The sequence below is a fragment of the Pseudopipra pipra genome, chromosome 7 (genome assembly GCF_036250125.1).
Source record: "Pseudopipra pipra isolate bDixPip1 chromosome 7, bDixPip1.hap1, whole genome shotgun sequence".
Classification (NCBI taxonomy): domain Eukaryota; kingdom Metazoa; phylum Chordata; class Aves; order Passeriformes; family Pipridae; genus Pseudopipra; species Pseudopipra pipra.
In genome coordinates, this window is record NC_087555.1 from 10,705,548 (window position 1) to 10,728,903 (window position 23,356).

At 42.6% G+C, this 23,356-nt stretch overlaps 2 protein-coding genes across 3 annotated transcripts; one reads left to right on the forward strand and one right to left on the reverse strand.

Annotated features, from left to right (window-relative positions):
* Positions 1 to 13,458, forward strand: COQ10B (coenzyme Q10B). 2 transcript variants are annotated; one of them, XM_064660548.1, is made up of 6 exons: positions 43 to 145; positions 1,388 to 1,530; positions 3,521 to 3,667; positions 5,453 to 5,645; positions 8,246 to 8,347; positions 10,956 to 13,458. In XM_064660548.1, exons 2-6 carry the CDS (start codon positions 1,490 to 1,492, stop codon positions 11,121 to 11,123), a joined length of 651 nt encoding a protein of 216 aa, XP_064516618.1. In that variant the 5' UTR covers positions 43 to 145; positions 1,388 to 1,489; the 3' UTR covers positions 11,124 to 13,458. The 2 variants fall into 2 exon arrangements, with proteins under 2 accessions (XP_064516617.1, XP_064516618.1); XM_064660547.1 differs by lacking the exon at positions 1,388 to 1,530 and having other exon boundaries at positions 1 to 145.
* Positions 12,959 to 23,344, reverse strand: HSPD1 (heat shock protein family D (Hsp60) member 1). The gene is made up of 12 exons (XM_064660536.1): positions 23,207 to 23,344; positions 22,303 to 22,478; positions 19,256 to 19,508; positions 18,647 to 18,729; positions 17,858 to 17,953; positions 17,464 to 17,557; positions 16,912 to 17,080; positions 16,465 to 16,564; positions 15,036 to 15,281; positions 14,665 to 14,839; positions 13,880 to 14,058; positions 12,959 to 13,790 (listed from the first exon to the last, which is right to left on the reverse strand). Exons 2-12 carry the CDS (start codon positions 22,474 to 22,476, stop codon positions 13,638 to 13,640), a joined length of 1,722 nt encoding a protein of 573 aa, XP_064516606.1. The 5' UTR covers positions 22,477 to 22,478; positions 23,207 to 23,344; the 3' UTR covers positions 12,959 to 13,637.
* Between the last annotated feature and the right edge of the window lie 12 nt (positions 23,345 to 23,356).

A 23,356-nucleotide genomic window follows, 5' to 3' on the forward strand; every position in this document is an offset into this window, starting at 1 on the left:
CGGCCCCGCGCCGCGACAGGCGGCGACAGGCGGCGACAGGCGGCGACAGGCGGCGACAGGCGGCGACAGGCGGGGACAGGCGGGCCGGGATGTCGCGGAGCGGCGCGGCGCTCGCCAGGGCGCTGGCCGGAGGGGCTGGCGGCAGGTACGCGGGGCGCGGTGAGCGCGGGGGTGACAGAGAGGGGCCGGATCCCTGGCAGGGAACTCGCCCGTTCGTTGCCCGAGGCGGCTGCACGGCTGCGAGCGCGAAGAAACTAAACACTGAGTGAAACGCCCGGGTGGTTTTTGCTTCACATAAGGCAACATGTTCCTTCTCCCCTGAGCACGTGGAAGGCTGGCTGCAACAGCTCGAGAAAAGGAATACGCTTTGGAGAAGAGTTAATCTTGTAACTGGAATTAAAATGAGAAAGCAGATGAGGGAGAGCACGATTTGAAATGTTAGGAGAAGAAAAATGGTTATAGCAGCGCTGCTGTGTTTCTTTGTCAAAGTCTGTCATACTCATGAAAACTGTCAAAAAGTGGAATAGATGTTGGTTCAGGATGTCAAATTTCAAGCAATGATTTGGCATCATTGTTACTGTGCAATGGTATAGTGTAACCTTGGGGCACACTGCTTACTGTGTATCCTTTGTGGTAGAATCTTAAGGATGTGTTTGCAGAATTAAATTAGTTCAGTCCTGGTAAACAAAAGCGCTGTTTTAAAAAGTCATTTATTTGAGTCTCGAGGGCAAAATCCAATTGCTGGGAAGGGTGTTTCATATAAGGATACACAGTAAGTAACTAGCTGGACACTAAGTTTGACAATGTTTCTGATGTGAGCTGCTAAAGCCTTGGCAGCTGGTTTTAAGCAAGTGCGGGGTCAAACCCGGAGCTGTGTTATCTGTAGCCTTGAATCTGGAGTTGCTTTGGCTTTGCAGTTGTCACTGGTGTGCACGTTGTACCTGCTGCCAGCTCAGCAGAACTCTGGCTGTGCTGAGCAGCAGACTGCAAGGGGCCAGGGGTAAATAGTCTCTTCTGCTTATTCAGACTGAGATGCTAATGAGGATACTTGCTGGTACACTCATTTTTTGGGATATGAACAGCTGTCAGCAAAAAATTTGCATGGGATCAACTCATGTCTCACAGACCATAAAATGGCCATCAGATATCACTAACCTGATGGAAGTATCAGTTGGGGTACAGGAAACACAATTGCCCTGGCATGCTCTCAGCACTGATGTCAGTCTTTACAGTGAGGGGTTGGAGATCCCTTTTTTTCAAAAATACATTAACCTTTAGGCTTAGAAAACTGTGTAGCTATTAAGAAAAAAAAAAACAACAACAAAAGACCACTGAATATAGATTACTTACGTGTGCCTGTCATACACCAGAAATGCTTCTCTTTCAGGTCATGGAGGTCGGGTGATACTGTCATCAGTGCCCAAATGCTCAGGGAGAAAGCAGCGAGTGGCAGGAGTGGAAGAAGGCAGTGAGAGCAGTGTGAGGGGGGATGGTTCTGTTACTGGCAGAGGGCAAACACCGAGGAGGCAGGTGTGTCTGAATTCTAGCATGGACTTGGCTTTTCTTCTGTGGCCCGGGTCAGGTTCACAAAAACAGTCCATGGAAACCCACGCTTCTGGGATTTCTTGCAGAGATCTGCTTTCCTGAACTGGGACCAAGCCCAGCACATTCTCCCAGCGTCTGTTATTCTTCAGATAAAATCAGGAGAGGGATGGAGTCTCACCATCCTTGTTAGCATTGTAACCTCTTAACCCTGTCTGCCTCGAATGGCAAAATAATGGTGAAAAGGACATTGTCTTACAGCAGCCAAGGGATTGTTTGTAGGGGTTGTTTTTCAGCCTTGCAGCCGAAACAAGTTTAGATAAAACTGTATGAAACTGGTACAGCCCTACAATAAAAACAGACCAAGAAACGAAACCTGGTGACCAGTTTGGACTGTGTGCTGTACATAGCCCCAGATAAAGTGATTTAAATCTGCTGTGCAGAATGAGGTCCGGTCCATACATTTGAACACTTTCTGTGACTTGGGCTGAGGCAGCTACGATGTTACTGGCACCCTTCAACTTCCTGTCAAAGCAATTGTCAAAGCTTTTCCTTAAGTATTGTCCAGTCTGTGTGGAAACAAAACAGACTGTGACCACATCCCTTGAGATACAGTTGCAAACATTTGCAGAGTTGTTGTCTAAAGGCTTTTAAAGTGGATCTATCCTTTCTTAATTGACACAGTACTTCTGTCCCATCTTAAATAATTTCTTTCCAATTGCAGTGGTTACAATCTGTGTTTGTCACTCATCTTGCTTCATATCACAGTTGTATAGTTGGTTTTAAAAAAGTCTATACAGATTGTTTCTAACCATCTGCTAATGATGATTATTTTCCTCTAACTCAATACCAATTTATTATTTGCCTGTCTCCCAACAGTGACCACATAAGCTGATGTGCTCAGTCATGGGTTACTACTGTACTTCTTTAGAATTTTATGTTGATTTTTTTAAAGAACATGTTCAGTTTAATTGTTCAAAACTGGTAACTAATTTGCTAGACTACTTTGGTGGTTGGGAAAAAAAACATATCTAATGCACCTATCTGTTCACTGTGTTTAAAAACCCACCAAACCAACCAAACAGACCCCCAAAGAAGCCTAATGCTAAGTAGGGAAGTTTGGTTCCATGTCTGATTATGTGAATCCTGATGTAGAGTCCTGACTGTTTAATTAAAGAACAGTAAAAGACCTGGGTTACTCTTTAGCTTATGTTTGTAGAGTCATTGAGGAGAAAGAGTAGCATTTTTAATTTCCTGATGCCAAAAATCAGAACTTTTGAGGCAGCATTTTGCATTTTGATCTACTTGATCTCAGCAAAATCAGTAATTTAGCAGAACAGAACTGTTAATCACAATGAATATTTTTTAGATTTTAGTGTAGATGTTCACAAACAGAGAACACTGAGGTACAATCTTAAGGTTATTAGTCCTTTTACAGTTAATTAAGCTTTATTTATGAAAACACTGTGTCCAAGGTTTTGATTATATTTTCTGAAGGAAATTTGGAAAGCTGGGTAACAATGCACCTTCTGAATGGACTTTCAAAATTAAACTGTCCTTTTAAGAGAAGGATGGCACCAGAGTTCAACTTTGTATCTCCAAGTGAAATCTTCTCTACTTTGTGTATTCCAAAAGGGATAAGTATTGCAAACCTTGATTTTGCCATTAGGAAAACCTGTTCTGCAAATTAAGTGCATATGAGACTTGTCCATGAACTCAGGCTGCCATGTGTTCAAGTGTTTAATGAGGGCCTTTGTGTTTCACTCTGCCAGTTACTTTTGTCATGACTGGGGGCTATTTTTAGTTTCTCTTAAGGAAAAGAAATGTTTGACAGTTTGTGTACTGTTATGAGCCTTTGCTTTTCCATCTGACAGACATTTTCTGGAGTGTTATACAACAGGTTGTTTGTCCCACTTGAATGTGCTGTTACTTATTTTGCTGATATGAAACACATCTAAAAGCATTTTCACTGTTTCAGGCACTTGGCTTCTTGTGGTGTTCTGATGACCAGAACTTCTCCTTTGCAAGTACCTGGAACGAGCCAGACTTTTTCAAGGAATTTCTTCAACATTGCTGCACCACTAGTAAATAAAAGAAAAGAATATTCTGAAAGAAGAATTATAGGGTTTGTATAAAACTGTGGAAAGAGACTTTAAATGCTTATTGCTTTTATATTTGCTGTAATAAATCTGAAACACTAGAAGTTCAAAAGGAGTTAACCCCCCCCATCCCTACAGACACATGCCCCTATGACTCTGCCCAACTGGAATGTAAAAAGGAGTTCTGATTTTCAGAATTTGTAAAGGTAGGATTTACCAGTCTGAAACTGAGTATAAAAAAAGTAGAAACCCAAAACCCTTGGCCCACAGAAAGAAAGAGCAGAAATAACTGTTCTGTTCCATGACAAAACAAAACCAACCTTGAAAGGTTATATTATACACTTATATTATATAAGTGTATATTATACACTTATAATTTCATCTGGTAAAACATGAATAAACCAAGAGGTGTGAAAACTCTGTTTCATTCTGTCCCAAATCCATGCTAATGTTTGCTCGTAGGTTATATTGTAGTTCTCAAGATTTTCTTCTTCCTTTAAAAGAAGAAAATTGTGTGATGAAGAAACTAAGACACACAGAAAAAGATTTTGAAATCTAGTTTGCCTTAGTGCTAGTGGGAAAATTCCAGTTTGTTTAACGATGCTGGGATCTGCCCCCAGTCTCTGGTCCACAATAGCATGAATTCCTTTTTTATTAGCATAATTTTTTGATTGTACTTAACATTCCTTTATGTGATAGTTCTCAAACTGCAACATATCTGCATAGTCACTAAAAAAAGGCCTTTGTCCAAGAGTACTCACTGCTGAGTACTGTTGAACATATGCTTCATTTTAAAGAACTGAAGCCCATGTTTAATCCCATCTGTTCCTGAGTCAGAAATAAAAGTTAAAAACCATTGCTAATAATATTTTGCCACGTTACAGTAGAATCAACTGAAATGTTGCTATTATGTGTTTCATCTGATTTCAATATCCTGCCTGAGCAGGGGAGTTGGACGAGTTCCAGAGGTCCCTTCCAACCTCAGCCATTCCGTGATGCTGGAAGGTTTTTCCATTGTATGTATTTTTTAACTAAGCTTTTTAATTTGGGCTGATGTGAGGAACGTAGTGTTCCTCAGTTGAAACCATATTAAATATAGCACTTGAGTTTTGATACACCTTGTCTTGGTAGCCCTGCAGTGTGGATTTTTTTAACATGGAATGTCTAAGATCGACCTCAACGAAGACACAGCTGTGCTGAAAGAAAATGTTTCATCTGAAATGTATGCACATTTACATGACACTTAAGAGAGAGTCATATTCACTAACTTCTTTAGAATTTTATGTTGATTTTTTTAAAGAATATGTTCAGTTTAATGGTTCAAAATTGGTAACTAATTTGCTAGACCACTTTGGTGGCTGGGAAAAAAAACGTACCTAATGCATCTATCTGTTCACTGTGTTTAAAAACCCACCAAACCAACCAAACAGACCCCCAAAGAAGCCTAATGCTAAGTAGGGAAGTTTGGTTCCATTTCTGATTATGTGAATCCAGATGTAGAGTCCTGATAGTTTAATTAGAGAAAGAACAGTAAAAGACCTGGGTTACTCTTTAGCTTATGTTCACTAACTTTACTGCTGGATGGTGTGTTGTATTTTGCTTCTTTATGTAAAGACTATCACCAGTTTACTACTTTCTTTTCCTCTTAATTAGCAAAGCTGCATTTTTAATCTCCAGAACCAGTGGTAGTTTTCAGGTGACTGTATGTTCACCTTCCAACTGCCCACCCCATTTATACCATCTCTGACACTTCAATACTGAATTAAAGTTAAAATACCTTGTAACTGTAACGTTCCTATTTCTGCTTCCAGGTATTCTATGCAAGAAATGTATGAAGTTGTTGCTGTTGTGGAGAATTACAAACTGTTTGTTCCTTGGTGTAAAAAGTCAGACATACTCTCAAAGCGCTCTGGGTACTGCAAAGCACAGCTGGAAATAGGATTCCCTCCTGTAGTAGAGAACTACACATCAGTTGTTACCCTAGTGAGACCACATTTAGTTAAGGTAACTGGTTTTTTTTCCTCTCCTAACTTTCCTTAATTTGTTCTTGAAATTTGAATATTCCAGGAACATCCTGTTTCGAAACAAAATTGATGCTGGAAGTTCCTTCTGTGGCTCAAAACTTGTGTTGCTTTTCTTTAAGGATTTTAGATAAACTGGGGGAGAATTTCAATGTGCTTTTAAAACATATCCCACCACATGGGGGAGAAAGAGGAATCACTTTTTAACTTGCCTTTGCTGGAGAAGATGGCAGCCATTAATGAAGACATAACACTTCTGATTTGTATTTTGTTATAATTTTGTCCAAGACTCTCTAAATACAAAGTTAGTACTTACTTTAAAGTTATCTTTGACATAAAAGTTATCTTTGACAACACTAGCTTCTGATGCCTTAGCAAAGTTGCTATTTGTCATTACTTTTCTTCTCACAATTTTAACTAATTAATATTAAAAGCCTTAAACGTAAGTGTAGGATCTGCTGAAGAGCTTGTTATTCAATATATTGATGAGAAAATGGAAGAGTGGATTTAAAGTCAATTTTTTTACAATTAATTTGTTCAGAAGAGGAACAGTTGTATTTCTCCTTTCAGCTTTTCAGTAATTAAGAGAAAAGTAGAAAAGTGTCAAGGCAGAAATTTTAAATGATGTCTGGATCTTCTAAGTATTTGCTTGCCTTATATGTTCAAACCTGTTTTAGTAAAGAATGGCTCAGAACACATTCCTTACAGCAAAACTGCCTCTCCCTTCGTGTGGCAGATCCTGAATGTTTTGGAGTAATTAGTGGAAATTACAACAATTAGTTGCTGTTCAAGATAATTGTTTGAATACTGTTATTTCTAGGCTTCCTAATAAGAGACACTTAACTGAAAATGAGTTTCTGAAGTACAGGAAAGATGTAAATTGGAAAAGGAATATGCAAAGTGCTTTTATTTAATGCACTTACTGATTCTGGAAAGAAAAAAAGATATTTTTTTCCCTTTATTAAGAAAGTTGAGTAGCTACAATGTGTGTTTCACATGCTGAGAGCTTTCCTCTTCTACTCTTCCCTGACAAGACAGGCTTTTTTCTTTCACACAGCTATCAGACTGGCTTACCAACTCTTTTTCCCCTCTTAATTCACTCAAAAGAGGTGTTCCTGTCTCAGGAAAAAACCCCATAAAACTAGAGAGGTAAACCATTTCTTCAGATTTTCTCCCCCTGGACTCATTGGCCTTTTCTCTGCTGCAATTACCGTTCCTAGAGATTTACATTATGTTCATATGACTGTAGGACATTTCTAGAGAAGCCACTGTGTGCTTGCATTATTTCACTCTCCTCTGAGCTAACTCTGGGCAAAGGCACCTTGCATGTGGTGACAAAATGGGGATTTTTTTGTTGTTGTTGCTTAAGGCAGCAGTGCTCCAACAATTGAATAATCCCACTGGTAACAGCAGTCTTTGCTGAGGGGGAAAGCATGGAGTGAGTTTGCTACTCATAAGATTGGGAGCAGGGGGGACACAGTGGCAGTTTTCCCATTCTTCCTGCTGTTTTGGCAGCAGTAGGGAAGCAAACCCAGCTCATTGTGTCTAATCTTCCCTCTACTCCCTTCTTTCTGTTGTAGAAGTGGCAAGGCCCTGCATCATCTCATTCCTGGACAGAAAAACATAGGTATTTTTGTGCTGATAAGTCTTTGACATGAGTCACCTTACCACAGCTTTCCAACCCAAGCAACACCTATTCCTCGTGGGTAGTCTTACTGGAGCAGAGCTGCTTGTGGCAACAATAAGAACTTGTAACAAAAGAAAAAAAAGATTTAAAAAAAAAAAGCTACAGAAATTTTCTCTCCAAATTCTAACCCAGCTGAGGTTATGTATTTGGATGATTTTGAAGAATAGGTCTTTCAATCTTTTTCTTTTATAAATATAGCCAGACAGAATTAGCTCTATGTGCCAAAAGCAAAATGAGTGAAAATAAAGACCCTATTGCCATGAAAATTATAATGCAATCTACTGCCAATACTTTACTGTTTTAAAGGACTGTTTGCAAGCCCTCCTAAAGCACTAGCCAAATAGGGCTTGCCTGGAACCACAAGGCAGAGTATAAGCTGATCATGAGCTTGATTGTATGGTCTACTGACTTTGTGGCAGCTCTTGGAAACAACAGGATCTTATGACAGAGGATCTTGGGAGTTTGTCTTCAAACACATTTGTCTTGGGGCTAACCATTCCTATGGCCAAAGCTACCAGTCCATATATCAGTATCTAAAACATTCTGTACATGTGATAAAGTATATCTACCTAAATCCCCAGTAAATATCCATATCCTTTGCTTTAAGCAGTGTTGTTCAAAATCCTGGTACATAACTAGCAGGATGTTCCACGTATCATGCCACAGATCTGTTTCATGATGCTCAACACACAAATTTTCCCCCTCCCTTAAAAGGGACTCAGTTATTTTGCCATAAATGACACATATGGGACCTCATGCTGGCTGTGCTGCGAGAACAGTTTCAACTTTGCCGTGACCATCACTGCCTAAGAAATGCAAATGCAAACTTCAGTAATACCAGCTTGTCACGTTTGTAAAAGCCTAACTGCAGCTTGACTTTTCAAATTTTCTTTTAGGCATCGTGCACAGACGGAAAACTATTTAATCACTTGGAAACAGTGTGGCGTTTGAGCCCAGGTATCCCTGGATATCCAAGGACATGTACATTGGATTTTTCAGTAAGTATCGTAATTAAGGAGCACTGCCTTAATTAGAAACACTGTCTTCAACTGTGTGGGGTTTTTTTTTAATGCCTGGTACTTTCTGTTAAACACAAATACACAGAAAACAAGTTAGTTTTAGTCAATACTATCCCAAAAGTATTTTGCAAACTTGACCACACAGAAACCACTACAGTGTCCTTTAGAGACAGGAACCTTCTGTGAGGTGTCCAGGTATCAGAAAACAGTCTCGAGATGGGCACCTCTCACCATAAAGTTCTAAACATGCTGAAGCTTTCAGACAGTCAAATACAGAGGGAGAAATGCTAAACATAGTTTGCTGTTTCCTTTAATTTTTCTACAGCCTAAGTTGGGAGAGCACCTACTTTCTGGTACCATCTGTCCTGTTGGGCCTGCAGTTTGGTCGATTTGATTTCCTGGCTTTCAGTTTTACTCTGTCATGTATTTTAAGTCTTACTTTTTCCTTTTGGCATAATAGATTTTTCCTGTCTAATCTTTCTAATCTGTGATGGGATATCACTGCAGCCCAAACTATTGCTCTTTAAATCCAGTACCTGATTGAGCCTGATTTTACTCCCAGACAAGTTGTTTTCCACTCCAGTTATTGCTTTTCAAGGTCTCTTTAGTCTGTCATCACATTTTTTTCTTCCATTTTATAGCATAAAGTGTAGGAGCTGCATTGAGCACATAATTAAACTGGGGATCACAACAGGCTGCAAAAGTGCACAGAGATGGGTTAATCCTGCTGCCATCTACTGGAATACTCTACTTTGAAAATTATCTTCAGTAAATAGGAAAAAGCTTTTGGGGTATTTTGAAACTAGCACATTAACCTCTTTGGGTTAAAAACTTTCAGCTTATTGCTGTATTTCACTTCTTATGGTTCAAGAATAAAAATTAATCTAGTGGCACTCAAAAAAATACATTTCTCATAGGATTTGTTCATGATGTTTGCACATTATTTGCTCTTGATATTTGAATTTCTCCAGGGAAATAAGTGCCAGTTCCTACTACTAACCAGTACATAAGCTAGCTTTTAACCCAAATCCTAAATCCCAAGCCATAAAAATCCAAGTTGAGAAAACTTGAAATAAACAACTACTTAAACCTATAATCTAAACACAGACTCTGTGAGGAAACACACAACCCACCCCCACACCAAAGCCACGTTTTTGACATTTCAGGTCACCTAAAGGGAGTCAAAACTGCACTTGATATGGACATTTTCTGTGTCTTGGGGGAACACTGTGGACACATCTTACTGCTCACTCCTTTTTGAGGCAGCAGCAGCCAGTGCAGCCAGCTGAGCTGGGGCTGCCTCCCTAGGGCCTTAACCCTTGCTAGTTCTGCCTCTGGGCACATGGAGACAGGAATGATAAGCATTTCACAACAAACTCCTCAAAACATGCTGTGCAATTACACAGATATTCGAGAGAAAACTTTGATTTCAAGAACACTTGTTTGCTTTAGAAAATGTTACTTGAGTTTTGGGTTATGCCGGTTCCCAGAAGCTGCTGTATCCTGTTTTGCCAGCCTGATTCCAGGAGACATACGTATCCAGCAGGGAACTTCCCTAGTTTGGTTTCAGCTCTGAAATGATTTGGTACACAGACTGAAACACACCACCACTCTTACCATCTGCAAACTTCCTAAGTGTACGTATATAAATGCACCACACCTCAAGGTTTATGAAATTCCTGAGCATGATGCCAGATTCATTATCCCTGCTCTGCAGAACTCTGCATGCCTTGAATGGTAAGTCTCTGACTTACAAAATACACATTAATTTTACTGTTGCTTGAGGTCAAGAAAATGTAAATGAAGCTACACTTGGCTTTTGGGCCAAGTCATTGAGTTATTTCTGTTCTACAGCTTTGTAGTTAATGTGCATTGCTCATAAGGAATTTGGGAGAAGCTGTATTTGCTCCATTTGGCATTGAATCTGCTGATTTCTCAGAGATGACACAAATACTTCAATCTCAGTCCATTCCATTGCCTGCCCATGTCAGGTTGGGAGTGGGAGCTGTTCAGGTGGGAGATACAAAACAAACCGAATCTGTAGTTTTAGTTAGTAAACTGCTTGTTTGAACATACCAGAACTCCTGCCACCAATAAGGACTAATTTAAAACACTGGTATTTAGTAAGTAACTATTTCAAGCTGCTTTTAAGTCTCTTGGGTGTGCTCCAGCTTACCTGTAAGTCTGCTGTCTTGTCATGCAGGATTTTTCGTCAGACAACTTTTAGTCCCCCAAGTGAATCCTGTGCACAAAGTAAGAGTTATTGTTTGTCAGTAGTTTTTCATTATCCCAAATCTGTTTTGTGATGCATTATTTATTAAAGACAGCTTAGGTAAATGATTACTTCAGAGAGCTGAATGAAAGGATTCTTCTAATTCAAAAGCCCAGGGGAACAGTCCTGAGACCAAGGAACACAGCTTTTCTTCACAGACACACTCACCTTTACCTCAGAACAAACTGTTCTTTCTCCCACAACTTACTTGAAAACTTCACTAGAGATTCTTTAATAGAGTTGTCTATTTGTAACAGTATTTTACCACAAAAGCAGATAACAGGAAAAATAATTCTTCTCTATTGTCTTAAACAGGTTTCTTTTGAATTTCGTTCACTTCTACACTCAAAACTTGCTACACTGTTTTTTGATGAAGTGGTAAAGCAGATGGTTGCTGCCTTTGAAAGAAGAGCATCCAAACTCCATGGCCCAGAAACCAACATACCTCGGGAGCTGATGCTCCATGAAGTTCATCAGACGTAAAGGGACAACTGTAACCACCTCAGTTATAACCTTGTTTGTACACTTCATTTGTTCTAAGTGCCATGCTCCACCTTTGGGGCATCTATTTCTTATCTGAGCTGTGTGTTAAGATTTTTATACTGTACCAAACATACCTGCTCAGCCAGACCTGTATAGAAAGTTCAAAAGCTGCAATCAAGTGCAACTTAAAGCCTTATCAGTAACAGACAACGGGCAGCTACTGTAACCCAACATATCTCAGGCTGCCGTTAACGTGCCAAACGGCTCCTGTCATCACGGGCCAAGTTCTGCCTTATCCAAGCTCATGATTTTTCTTCTAGCACTGTAACATATTAACTCAAGTTTAAGTTATTAGTAGTGTGACTGTAATTTAACAGCATCAACTCAGCCAGCTCTGGCCAAGCCAAGGGAAACCAACATTCTGGCTTCACAGAGAATGGAACACTTTGCCAGGCACCGAGTGGTGGGTGCTTTCAATCCAGGTGAATGGCAAAGGTGAGTCGGGAATCTCTGGCTGCTTCTGAACTGACCTGCAAGTGCTATAGAACACCCTCAACTGTCAGAAACCTAATGCAGGGGATATATAAGGAGTACTGTAATCTGAGTGCAGCAGTCTCAGCTACAGCCAGGGGTTCCCAGTGGATCTGTCTGGGCTCCAGACACCGATCACTGTAGTACATTTGGCAGGCTGAGCTTGCCCCCCCCTCCACTCCTGCACCCCTAAAGTTGCACTTCAGTTAGTTACTCATCTAATGCAAACAGTTCCCACACTGTAAAACAAGGAAGTGTTACCTCTTTGAGAGCAAGGGACCACAGTACTGTCCTCCCTGGAAGAAGGGAACAAGATGTCCTCTGCTCCCTGCAGCCAAGCACACCCACAGCCAGCTGTCATTAAAAAGCATATAAGAGCACTAAAACCCTTAGTTCTTAGGGGCTTTTCATTACCATACTACCATTTTATTATCAGCCCATTACGATAGCACCAGCTGTCCTGATTAAATCCACATTCAGTACTTCTGTCCCTGGTATAATTATTCTTTCCAGTCTCTGAAAAAACACAGGTGAATAGGTTTGAATAGATTTTAAATCCTCACTGTGTGCTGCCTTGCTTTACCCAGTTTCCTTACTGAAATTAGGTGAAGCTCTAGGTCAGGTGCTGAAGCTGCTCCTTTCTCCAAAGTGCCTGTAACCCACGTGGTTACTACAGGACAGCACCTTATGTAACATAGGAAGGTATGTTTCAGAATAAAGACAGCCCTCAAACAGTTTCAGATCGTTTACTTTTCCAGAAAGAGGAGTTGGCATGTCACATGTCCCCTCTGTGAAGGACAGTTATTAAGGGCAGGAAGCTGAGGAAAGTGACAGCTGGATTGAGGTCAGTTTTACAGCACTGAGAAATTGTACAGCAATTTCGTTTGTTGAGGCAATCAGAGATGAGCATACAGAAGTTTGGGAACACCATTGTCCTGCAGTTTGGAAAGCAGATGACTTTACAACATCACTGGTATTAGCTTTGTCAGGTCAAAGAACCCAGTAAGTGGCAAAGTAACATTTCTAATGGTAAAACAGCATCTAGTGCAAAATAACTAAATTCTGCAACCCATTACCAGAAAGGAAGACAAGACTGGAAGGGTTAAAGTGAGGAGGTAACCATATATTACACCCGATCAAAGGAACTGTTTAAACCCTCCCCAAACCCTTTCTTAGGCAAGACTTACCTGTTTGATACCCTCAGGGCACTTCCCTTCCTCCCAGCTGTGAAAGGTGCACTGGGCCTGTTCAAGCACATTAAACAACCAGCATAGACAGGGCAAAATAAAGCCAGTGCACGTGCCTTGTTTTCAGAGCATTGTTTAATATTTCAAAGAACTGTAGTGCAGTTCAGCTTAGGTATTTCTTACCAAAATTAAAGTCACTTGCATTTCTGAGAAACATTCTAGACAAAGGAATGTTTCTCGGCGTGAAATGCCCTGTCATTTTTTCAAGCATTAAGTGTCTATTTCTAGTAAATCTTAGAGGCAGGCTGTCCAGGCTCTCCCATAACTATGGCAGATGAAAAAGGTGATACATTTTTGTAACTTTTGAGCAGTTTATTACATAAAGGTCACATAACTCTATTTGCCTACTTTGTACACAATCGTCTAGTCTCACGCACAGTGGCTTCCAAGTTCTTCCTAGTACTGGCAAGCACCAAGAAATTCTGTAATAGAATATCAAGTGCCTTAATTAAGTTCAAATCAGGACCTTGGTAGATGGATCTTGCACCCAGTTATCAGGAATGTACAAATGTCTTTATTCAAAAAATACAAAATAAATTATCTGTAGGCATGGACAATGACTGTAAACAATTACACGTGTGTTAAATGAAATCCAGTAACTGATGGTTACAGTGATTTTTCAACACCAGCCTCACTTCAGTCACTATCCACCCTCTGACACTGATAGCTCAAGTTTTTAAAGTCAGAACTGTCAGTCTTCAACAGCACAGCTCATGATGCATCCCTACCCCAGGAATTAGAACATGCCACCTCCCATTCCTCCGCCCATGCCACCCATTCCTCCCATTGCCGGCTCCTTCTCTTCTTTGGGAACCTCAGTCACCACTGCTTCTGCTGTTGACAGGAGAGACGCGACACCGGCGGCGTCCATCAGAGCAGTTCTCACAACCTAAAACCAGGGAAGAAATAACTTAATGCCTGCTGGCTATCACAGGAGGTGGGAGGAGAAGAAGCTGAGAATTAAGACTTTTAGGTTACCTTTGTTGGGTCTATGATTCCTTTTTCTACCATATTTACAAAGTCCCCAAGCATTGCATCATAGCCAACTTCTGACGGGCTCTGCAGGATTTTCTCAACTATCAATGATCCTTCGACACCAGCATTCTTTGCAATAGTCATGGCTGGGATTTTCAGTGTTCTCTTGATTATATCAATCCCTGCAAGAAAAAGGGTGGTCAGAGCTATGTTTTGCATACACTGCTCCCACTGCCAAGGCCTGCCTGCACGAGCTGCTGGAGATCAATACAGAGAACACTCTGAGCAAAAACATTATCTATTTGTATCAGTTCCAGGAGGAAAGGTTCCCTGCTACCTGACATTTGTCAACAAATGAAACCTCTGCAGGATATTCACACACATTTTAGTTTTACTACGTTTTGAAGAAGTCAGGAGTACTCGTTATGTGTAACATGGCACAAAGCCTTTTTCCATTTGATTTGCCACACAATCTCTTAAGCATTATTAGATTTTTCATCTCTCTGCAATGGCTGGGAACAGTCAGCTCTCAACTTTAACCATTTGTCACTCTCTGCAGGGGGCACTGCTGCTTTAGTGTTACTGGGTCTTTCACAGTCAAGTCAGGCACTCAGTGAAACCTCCCTCCCCCTGAAAAGCAGAGACCACCATACCAAGGGGGTGTGAGGTTCCTGAGATCAAGCAACTAAAAACTCACTGGAAGCAACCTGCATTTCATCTGAGAAAGCCTCAAGTCAGGACAAAGGCTGCTTGCAACACTTCCACACACATTCCAGTCACTTCCTCACCAATTTTCTGATCCTCATTGGCTGGGGTTAAGGCCTCTAACGCTGGGATGCAGCGGAGCAGCGCGCAGCCCCCTCCCGGGACGATGCCCTCCTCCACGGCAGCGCGGGTCGCGTTCAGGGCATCAGTCACTCTGTCCTTCTTCTCGTTCACCTCAACGTCGCTCGTGCCGCCCACCTACAAGCAGCAAGGCACACGTCAAGGTCCACACGAGGAGCCCGGGTGGGAGAGCACTGCTGGCTAAACACTGCTGCCCCCAAATTAACCAACCAAGAGCACTGACAAGTGCCAAAAAGCCAATCCAGCCTCTCCCGTGTACCTCAGCAGTCAAGAAACCTAAACACAGTTTTAGTTCATTATTATCTCTTAATACCTTCAATACTGCTACTCCATCAGAGAGTTTGGCCAATCGCTCATTGAGTTTCTCCTTTTCATATTCACTGGTGGTGACCTCAAGCTGCTCGATAATTTCTTGAATGCGCTTTTCAATCTGAGCCTTTTCACCCTTCCCCTTCAGAAGCATCGTGTCATCTTTGGTCACAATGACCTCTCCCACTTTACCGAAGTCGTGAGGCTGAATATCTTCCACATTTAGGCTCAAACCCTCTTCTCCAAACACCTGAAAGATATTACGTGAAAAGCTGGAATTCGCAGGTTCTCCATCCATCAATTTTTTATCTATAGGCACACGAACACATACAGCTAATGGTGCAAAATAATCACACTGCTGTAGTTGAACAGCACTCTTCCCTTCTCCTTAAAGGAGTCCAGGCACGCAGGTACCTCACAAACTGACTCTCATGGAATGGAAAACGAGCAGCTTCTCACTGCACCTGACTCGTGCAGCTCACTGATTCAAAGTGCCTGGGAAGTAAAGTAGTGTTACACAGTCCTCACAGAATATCCTGAGTTGGAAGGGCCCCACAAGGATCACCCAAGTGCAACTCCTGGCCCTGAACAGGACAAACCCACAAAATTACACCATTACAGAGCACTGTCCAAACACTTCTTGAACTGTGGTGCTGTGACCACATCTCTGGGAGCCTGTTCCAGTGCCCAACCACCCTCTGGGTGAAGAACCTCTTCCTAATATCCAACCCAAACCTCCCCTGACACAGTTTCATGGTGTTTCCTCAGGTCCTGTCACTGGTCACCTCAGTGTATTTTGAGAAGTTAAAAATATTGGCACTTCACAGACTTTAAAACAGTTTGCTGGTTTGTTACTTTGTGCTGCAGTTAGCTTAAACATGAAGTTTTATTCCAATAGCCTCCTTTGCGTCCCAGTATCGTGCCAGGATTTCGAAGTATGTGTAACAAAAAGGTACATAAAGGGACACTAATCAGTGCCCCAAGTATATGCAAAGTTTAGAGCTAAGAAAACCATTCAGTCAATTCTACACATTTTCAGTTATTATATTTGCCACACTTGAGTTCAGGCAATTGTGAGACAATCAGTTTTATAAGGCAGCAAGAAAGCTTTGCTATATTTCTACTGTTTTGGAGTTCCTCCTTCCCTTTAACAGTCTAAATCCTGCAAGGAAATCACGTGTGACTTCAGTCAGTTACAAGGAAGCACCGCTCATGGTTGGCCAGGGCTGTATTACACAGCAATTTTCAGTGTCTACATTTAAAAAAAACAGGAAGATTCTAATATTAGAGTTACTGTTACATTTTTGAAAGACAGAACACAGCCTGCAGCCCATAAAATACAAGCCAAGGACCCAAAAATACACATTATTTTCCTCCTTAAATATCATTAACATTTCTTAGAGCAAAAAGCTACTTAAAACATCATTACTTACAGCACCACCGGTAGCAATTGCCATATCCTTAAGCTGGTTTTTCCTGTTGTCACCAAAACCTGGTGCTTTTACAGCAACAACCTGAAGGCCAACCTTCAGCCTGAAGAGAAAAATTCAGAGAGCAACATTCCACATGTGTTCAGAAAACGAGTCTAATTACTAAATCCAATTATTTCAGTACAACTCTACCAATCAAGCAAACAAGACACCTTCATAAACTGAGCTGATTTTGCTCAAAAAAGTAGATAAGACACAACTGAGTTTCTGTCTGAGTTGACACAAAGTATGGTGATGTCCAAAGCTGCTGTTTCTTTGGCACAAACAAGAGAACAAACAGCACTACACCACAGAAATATTAAACACACTCTCTTGTATGTACTCCTTTAAAAGGATGGAAATAAGAAAAAAAAACAGTATTTGTCTAAAAGAATGGATTTTAAGCCTCACCTGTTCAAGACTAGAGTGCTGAGAGCTTCTCCATCAACATCTTCAGCAATAATGACTAAAGGTTTCCTGTTAGCATTGGCGATTTCAAGAGCTGGAACTATGGACTGTACACTAGAAATTTTCTTTTCACTGATTAAAACATAAGCATCCTGGAATTCACATTTCTGCCCTGCAGAAACAACACACATTATCTAAACAATTCCATTACAAAAACACCAAGCATTCCTTTAACTTCAACAGCTATTTTGGAGCAACACCTGCACTTCTTAAACTGCATTAAAAAATGAGACAAATTCTTCTCTCCCAGACCCCACTTTCAGTCCTGCATTGTTCTTGCAGGTCCAGCCTGATGTTGATCATTCTCTTTGTGCAGAGAGGAAAGCGAACCCCCAAAACTCCAAGCTTTTACCAAGTTAAAATTTCCTGATGGGAAAGGACCCCCTGCCCTATTTTCTGTGGCACAAGCATAAGGGACTGTAAAGTATAATTATAATTATTTGTAATTTACAAGAGCCACTGTAAAGTATATGACATGGGTTATTGGTAACTCACCTTTGGTTGTATTAATAAAATACGGAGAGATGTAGCCTCTGTCAAATTTCATACCCTCAATGATTTCCAATTCATCATTTAGAGTTTTTCCATCCTGTTTAGATGCAAGAAAGTCCACATTAAAAGATCCCTTCTTTGTTACCAAAAGCACAAGTATAACTTTAGCATACTATGCACAACAGAATGACAGCCTCTGAACCACACACCAGTTTTCATGTGCTTCCTTTCCAAATAGAAGGAACGATGTTCAAACCCTGATCTAAGGGAGATGGGGAGGAATTATAGTGGGAGATCATGTGAGCAGCAGCAGCTACATTCCATGAGACAAAAAACAGCCCTAACTGGAGAAAAGACAGTCACCTTGCACTTAGTCTGCATGTTGGCCAATTCTTACCTTGACAGTGATCACACCCTTTCGTCCAACTTTCTTCATTGCATCAGAGATTATATTGCCAATTTCCTGATCTCCATTTGCTGATATCGTGGCAACCTGAAACAGTAAAGCATTTCATCTCATTTCACAACACAAGTCATTTGTTTCCCACTATAAGGAAAACCAGGATAATCATTTTCAATTAACATGTGACAAGACATGGCAGCAGACTGTAGCACACCCACCCCAGGACCCAAGATCTCTGTTGGAAGGGCTCACAGCTCTTGGACAGCTCCAGCACAGGGCCAGATTCCCTGCACTGGGCTCACACACAGACCATCTGAATCTGCAGCCAGAGGGAGGTATAACCCACAGAGACCAACACACCTGGTGCTCAAAACCCAGCTGGGCACCCACCTCAACCTGAGTGATCTGCCACATCCTCCAAACTCTGCCATCACCTCCCATCCACAAACACAGCTTTGCTCTCATCAATTCCTCCCAAGTACACAAATTTATGTTTTAAGGCCACACTTAGGAATGAAACTTGAAGGTGAAAAAAACAACCTAATTCTGAACCAACTTCTAGCAGTGTAATTGAAGGCAGAATACTGGACATGTTAAAATAGGAACAAGAAGGCATAATCATGAAGATCACTCATCAAAACATAACTTCAACCCTGATGTTTAAAGAAAAATGCCCAGGTGTTACATGCACACAAGCCAACTCCACTAAACCTAACTGCCCCAAACTTTTTTCTGAACAGCTGTATAAACTTGGGTTACGTTTTATTGTGTTTTTTTTCTAACCTGTGCAATTTCTTCTGGAGTTGTAACAGGTTTAGACAGCTTCTTCAGTTCACCTATGATAGCATCGACTGCAAGCATCACCCCTAAACATGGAGAAAATACTTGTGAGTGAACAAAACAAGATATACAGCACAGAAGAAAAACAAACCACCCACCCACACCACTGAACAGGTTTCATTAAAACAAAAAAGTCCACACTGCAAAAATGCATCAAGTTTTGCATGTCCAAAATCCAATAGTTCTAGTTCTATATTGTCTTTTGTGTACCTGGTGACCTTTTTTGGAATTGGTGCGAGATATTTTGTCATGACTGAAATTTGTCATAAATTGCCTTCCATGGCAGCAGTAAATGCAAAAATAGGAGTTTACCTATGACAAGTAAGTTAACTGCATATAAAATAATAAAAAAATGACTAGAAAAATGAAGGATTGTTCAGAGTCAGCAAGGTAATAGAAACAAGTATGTTCTCTAAGCATCACTTTTCATATAAAGGCTCTTCATATACATGGCCCTCTTCAAAAAGAAGGCAACTTATTCAGAAAGTCAAATTTAGGATATGAAAAATAAATGACTGTGATTAAACACTAAAAACAAGGGAAAAAAATTACCCCTCCTAATTTCTACTGGATTAGCTCCTTTGCTGATCTTCTCAAAGCCTTCCTTGGCAATAGCACGTGCGAGTACCGTGGCAGTAGTGGTACCATCTCCTGCTTCTTCATTCGTGTTGTTGGCAACATCTTGAACTAACTTGGCTCCAATATTTTTGTATTTGTCTTTCAAGTCAATTGCCTTTGCTACTGTCACGCCATCTTTTGTCACTTTGGGGCTTCCCCAGCTTTGTTCAATAATAACTGTTCTTCCCTAGGGTGACAAAGAACAAATATTAAACCAAAGCCAACCCACAGCACGTTACTCTTAAGAGCTCAGCTGAAGATGAAGATCCTTTTGAACAGCCACAGCTGAACACCTTGCACAGAGCCTTCAGCTGGGACTTTTCAGCAAACACTACCAAGGTTCTCCACAACTGGAAAAATGGCTCCAAGGTTTCATGCTTTCACAGAATGAGGCTTCATTCCTAAGCCATAATGCTTAATATCACAGTCTGCAACTAAAGACAGACTGGCCTTACAGACAAAAATAATTGAAGAGATTCCCTCTAACACCAATATTTTACCCAAAAATTAAATATACAGCAACACAAAGAACTAAACTTGCAAAATTTCTATTAAACCACAATAAAAAGTCTTTGTGATTGAGAAAAGTAATACAAGGATCACTTTGCTGCATGTGCTAGAAAGAAAAAAAAGTAGAGACTTGCAAACCTCACTGATAACTAGCAAAAAAACCTGAGAATACTTAACAAATTTGTCTTAATGTGTTATAATAATTTCTCAAACACTGCAAGTTACCAAGCCTTTCTTCTCTTAGCCCACATTCGGATCCAGCTGAAAAGCTGGACTATTGTACCCAACATACACAGACACAGTTAACAGGGGAAACTGTGAACCACCCAGGGAATGCAGGGCAAATGCACCTGCACAAGAAGACTGCTTGTTCCCAGATGAATTCAATAGCTTGAACAGCTGCCCCAAACAATCACGTTCCAGTTTTAGCTGGAGGGAGCAGAAACACAAGGAGCCTCCTCTGGTCCACTGCTGCCCTGAAACTCCTGAGCTATCCTGACAGCTGGAGCTGTTGGAAGAGGGAAGGGAGAGCACCTGCCCCCCCCAGCTTTGCTGCTCCCAGCAGACCCTGCACAAGTGCTCTCACCCCCTCTGTCAGGTCCAGCTCAGGGCTGACCACTCTGGCTCCTGCCACGGCTGCTCAAGCCCCAGTGTGGCTCCAGCTCCACCCGGAGCTGGGATCACGTGCCAAGCCAGCCCAGGACTCCCCTGCAGCGCCTACTGAGCTCCTGCACAGAGCCCAGCACATCTGCCTCAGCCACTGAGCTGACTCGGGCTGCCTGCCAGACACGGGCTGCTCCCCAAGTACAGCCACCCCCCGGAGCTACAGAGGAAAGGTTACGCTTCAGTTACTCAGGCTGAACTTGGGGAAGAGCTTACGTAAATTTACCTCTGTGACATAAAAAAGCGATGCCAAATAATTCATACCCTGGCTGCATACCACTATTTTATTCGACCTGCACTTTTAAATCTAAAAGTGGTTCAAGAATAAGAAAACTCTTCTCCGGTGGATCCTGCTACTAGGAAGTTCTTCATGTAGTCTCTCTAGTTTTGTCTAATTTTATTCTATATTTTGCTACAATCTTACTCCAAATATTTGGTTTGCAGCTTTGAGAAGAATGGCACAACAAAACCTATTTCTCTGAATTTCTCTCAATTTCTCTATTGAAAGGACAAAATTTGTGTTCCTGAAGCAGGGAACACCACCAGTAAACACACATGCACTTGGAATACTCCTGCATATTGAGAAGCTGAGCTCTCACATAAACTGGTTCTGTTGAACACTTTGGAGCATTATCAAAAGATTGTGTGAGACCACAAACCACATTCCTTAAAATGCAGAACAGTACCTAAAGGAAGTCTCCTCACTAGATTGATATTTATTAAAAACACTAAAAGCACAACCAGGCATTGCTGTACAATCCCCAGATTTCTACAAATACGTAGAGAGCAGCAGAAAAAGTGAGAACACTGGAACAAAAACCCATAAGGTTACACAAAGTTGCATCAGCAGCTGCCCTTAAGCCAATGCACTCACAAAGTAGCCAAATCCAAAAAAACAGAAGTTAAATTAACTAACCACACTTAAACTTCGTTTGTTTAGGGAAAATAGACACACCTTGCTGACATCACGTTCCTTAATCTCCATCTGCTCATCTTATGGCATTTTTGCCTTTGAATAAACCTAACAGAACACTAAAACCATGCAGAAAATACATGAATTACGTTACAGAGGCCGAGCAGCCTTGAGAAGAACTACCATGCACATGTATTACATGGAACAGACATTCACACGAGCCCAAAGAAAATCAGTGCCTCTTCCTTAAAAACAAAGCTCATTTCAAGCTTTACTGCACATTGCATGACTATGCAGGATACCAGAGCCAGTTTTTCAAGAGACCTAGAACTCACAGGACAGAATATAGTGTAACATGAATGAATGCCACCTCCACGGCATTTCACTGAAGCTGGTAACATTTACCAGCCAACTGAACGCTCAACATTACACTATGGATGTGTTTCTCACCTCATTAATACTAAAAAACCCCCCTGATTAACAACTGTAATTTGTAAAAACAACCCATCTGCCCCCAAGAAACAGAAAACCCCACATGCTGATTAACCCACCCCACAACACAGACAGTTACATTATCTACTGCATTGTTACAAGCTATCAACTGAGGTAGTAACACATTATGCACATCACCGTAACCTTCAAACCACTACACTGCACCTTTCACAGTAATTCAAGTGATTTTAATTTGTTACCATGAAAAGCACGTGCACTATTGTGACGCTTCAGGTGACAAACATGGGAATTCAGCTGCCTGCAGCTTTCAGCAGCCTGTCCATAACCCTCACCCTTTGCACTGCGGTTCTGCAGATGCAATCATGCAGCTCCACTTAGGGAAAGCTAACAAACTTTTCTGCTATGGTGTTTTCAACCAGGTCAGTGTTAAGTCTCCGATTACCTTTGGCCCCATGGTGACAGCTACAGCGTCTGCTAGAAGATCTACTCCTTGTAGCATCAGAGCTCTGGCGTCTGCTCCGAACTTCACATCTTTTGCATAGGCTCGTGTTAGGTGGGGGGCGAGTGCTCTGGACACTGGTCTGATCTGACCGAGTACTGTAGATAAACGGAGCATGTCTGAAAGATTAAAACAAATGCAGAGAAAAAAAAAAATCAGCAGGATGGCTTCTCACAGTTGCTTCTACAGTAAAAGAAGGGAAACGGATTTAGGAAGTAAAGCCAGTGATCCTGATGAGTCTTTAGTTTTTCGGCTGGCTGGAACCGAGACACAGAAGCAGCTGCAGCGAACAGGGCTTCGATCCCCGCTCCCCACGGCGAGGTTCGCGCTGCAGCAGCTCCCCCGTGCGCGGCCTCCGCGCTCCTCCCGCGGGCCCTCCCGGCGGCGGGGCAGGACACGGCGAGGGCAGCGCGGGGCCCCCGCAGCTCCGAGTGCCCAGCGCGGCGGTGCCGGGGGTGCCCGAGAAGGCTCCCGCGCCCGCCGGCACCACCCAAGGGCACAGAGGTGAGGGCCGGGCCGCCCCGGGCCCGCCAGGCCCCCACGCCGGCCCGGGCCCCGCGGGCACGTGGCCGCTGCTGCAGGACAGGCGCAGCAAGGTCAGCGCCACCCGCCTCTCCCGGGCCCGCCACCGGCACGCGGGGGCTGTGGGCCGCGCTCCCGCCGCCCGGGCACGGCGACCCCGCGGCCGCCCCCCGCCTCCGCCGCCCGGGCCCGGCCGCTCCCGCCGCGGAGCCCCGGCGGTCACCGCGGCCGCGCGGGAACAGCCGCCGCGTCCCCCCGGGCAGGGCAGGGCTGGGCCACGCCGGGCCGGGCCGGGCGCGCGCCTCCGGCCTTGTCAGGCGCTCACCTGCGGCAGCGCGGGAGCAGCTCCGCGGCTCTGCGGGCTCGGGGCACGTCTGGCGCGGCGGCGGCGGCGGGCGGCGCTCGGCACTCACCGCCTCGGCCCCGCCCCCCGCCACCGCCAGCCCATGTGCGGCCCCGGCCGCCCGGCCCCGGA

What these genes read in the sequence shown, in the direction of transcription:
- COQ10B (XM_064660547.1), top strand. Translation starts at nt 90, where the DNA reads ATGTCGCGGAGCGGCGCGGCGCTCGCCAGGGCGCTGGCCGGAGGGGCT. An exon ending in TCTGAAAGAAGAATTATAGG is followed by an intron (nt 3,668 to 5,452) that starts GTTTGTATAAAA and finishes TTCTGCTTCCAG; the next exon opens with GTATTCTATGCAAGAAATGT. An exon ending in TGAGACCACATTTAGTTAAG is followed by an intron (nt 5,646 to 8,245) that starts GTAACTGGTTTT and finishes ATTTTCTTTTAG; the next exon opens with GCATCGTGCACAGACGGAAA.
- HSPD1 (XM_064660536.1), bottom strand. Translation starts at nt 22,476, where the DNA reads ATGCTCCGTTTATCTACAGTACTCGGTCAGATCAGACCAGTGTCCAGA. An exon ending in CTCCAGAAGAAATTGCACAG is followed by an intron (nt 17,954 to 18,646) that starts GTTAGAAAAAAA and finishes TTACTGTTTCAG; the next exon opens with GTTGCCACGATATCAGCAAA. An exon ending in CAATGAGGATCAGAAAATTG is followed by an intron (nt 14,059 to 14,664) that starts GTGAGGAAGTGA and finishes TTTTTCTTGCAG; the next exon opens with GGATTGATATAATCAAGAGA.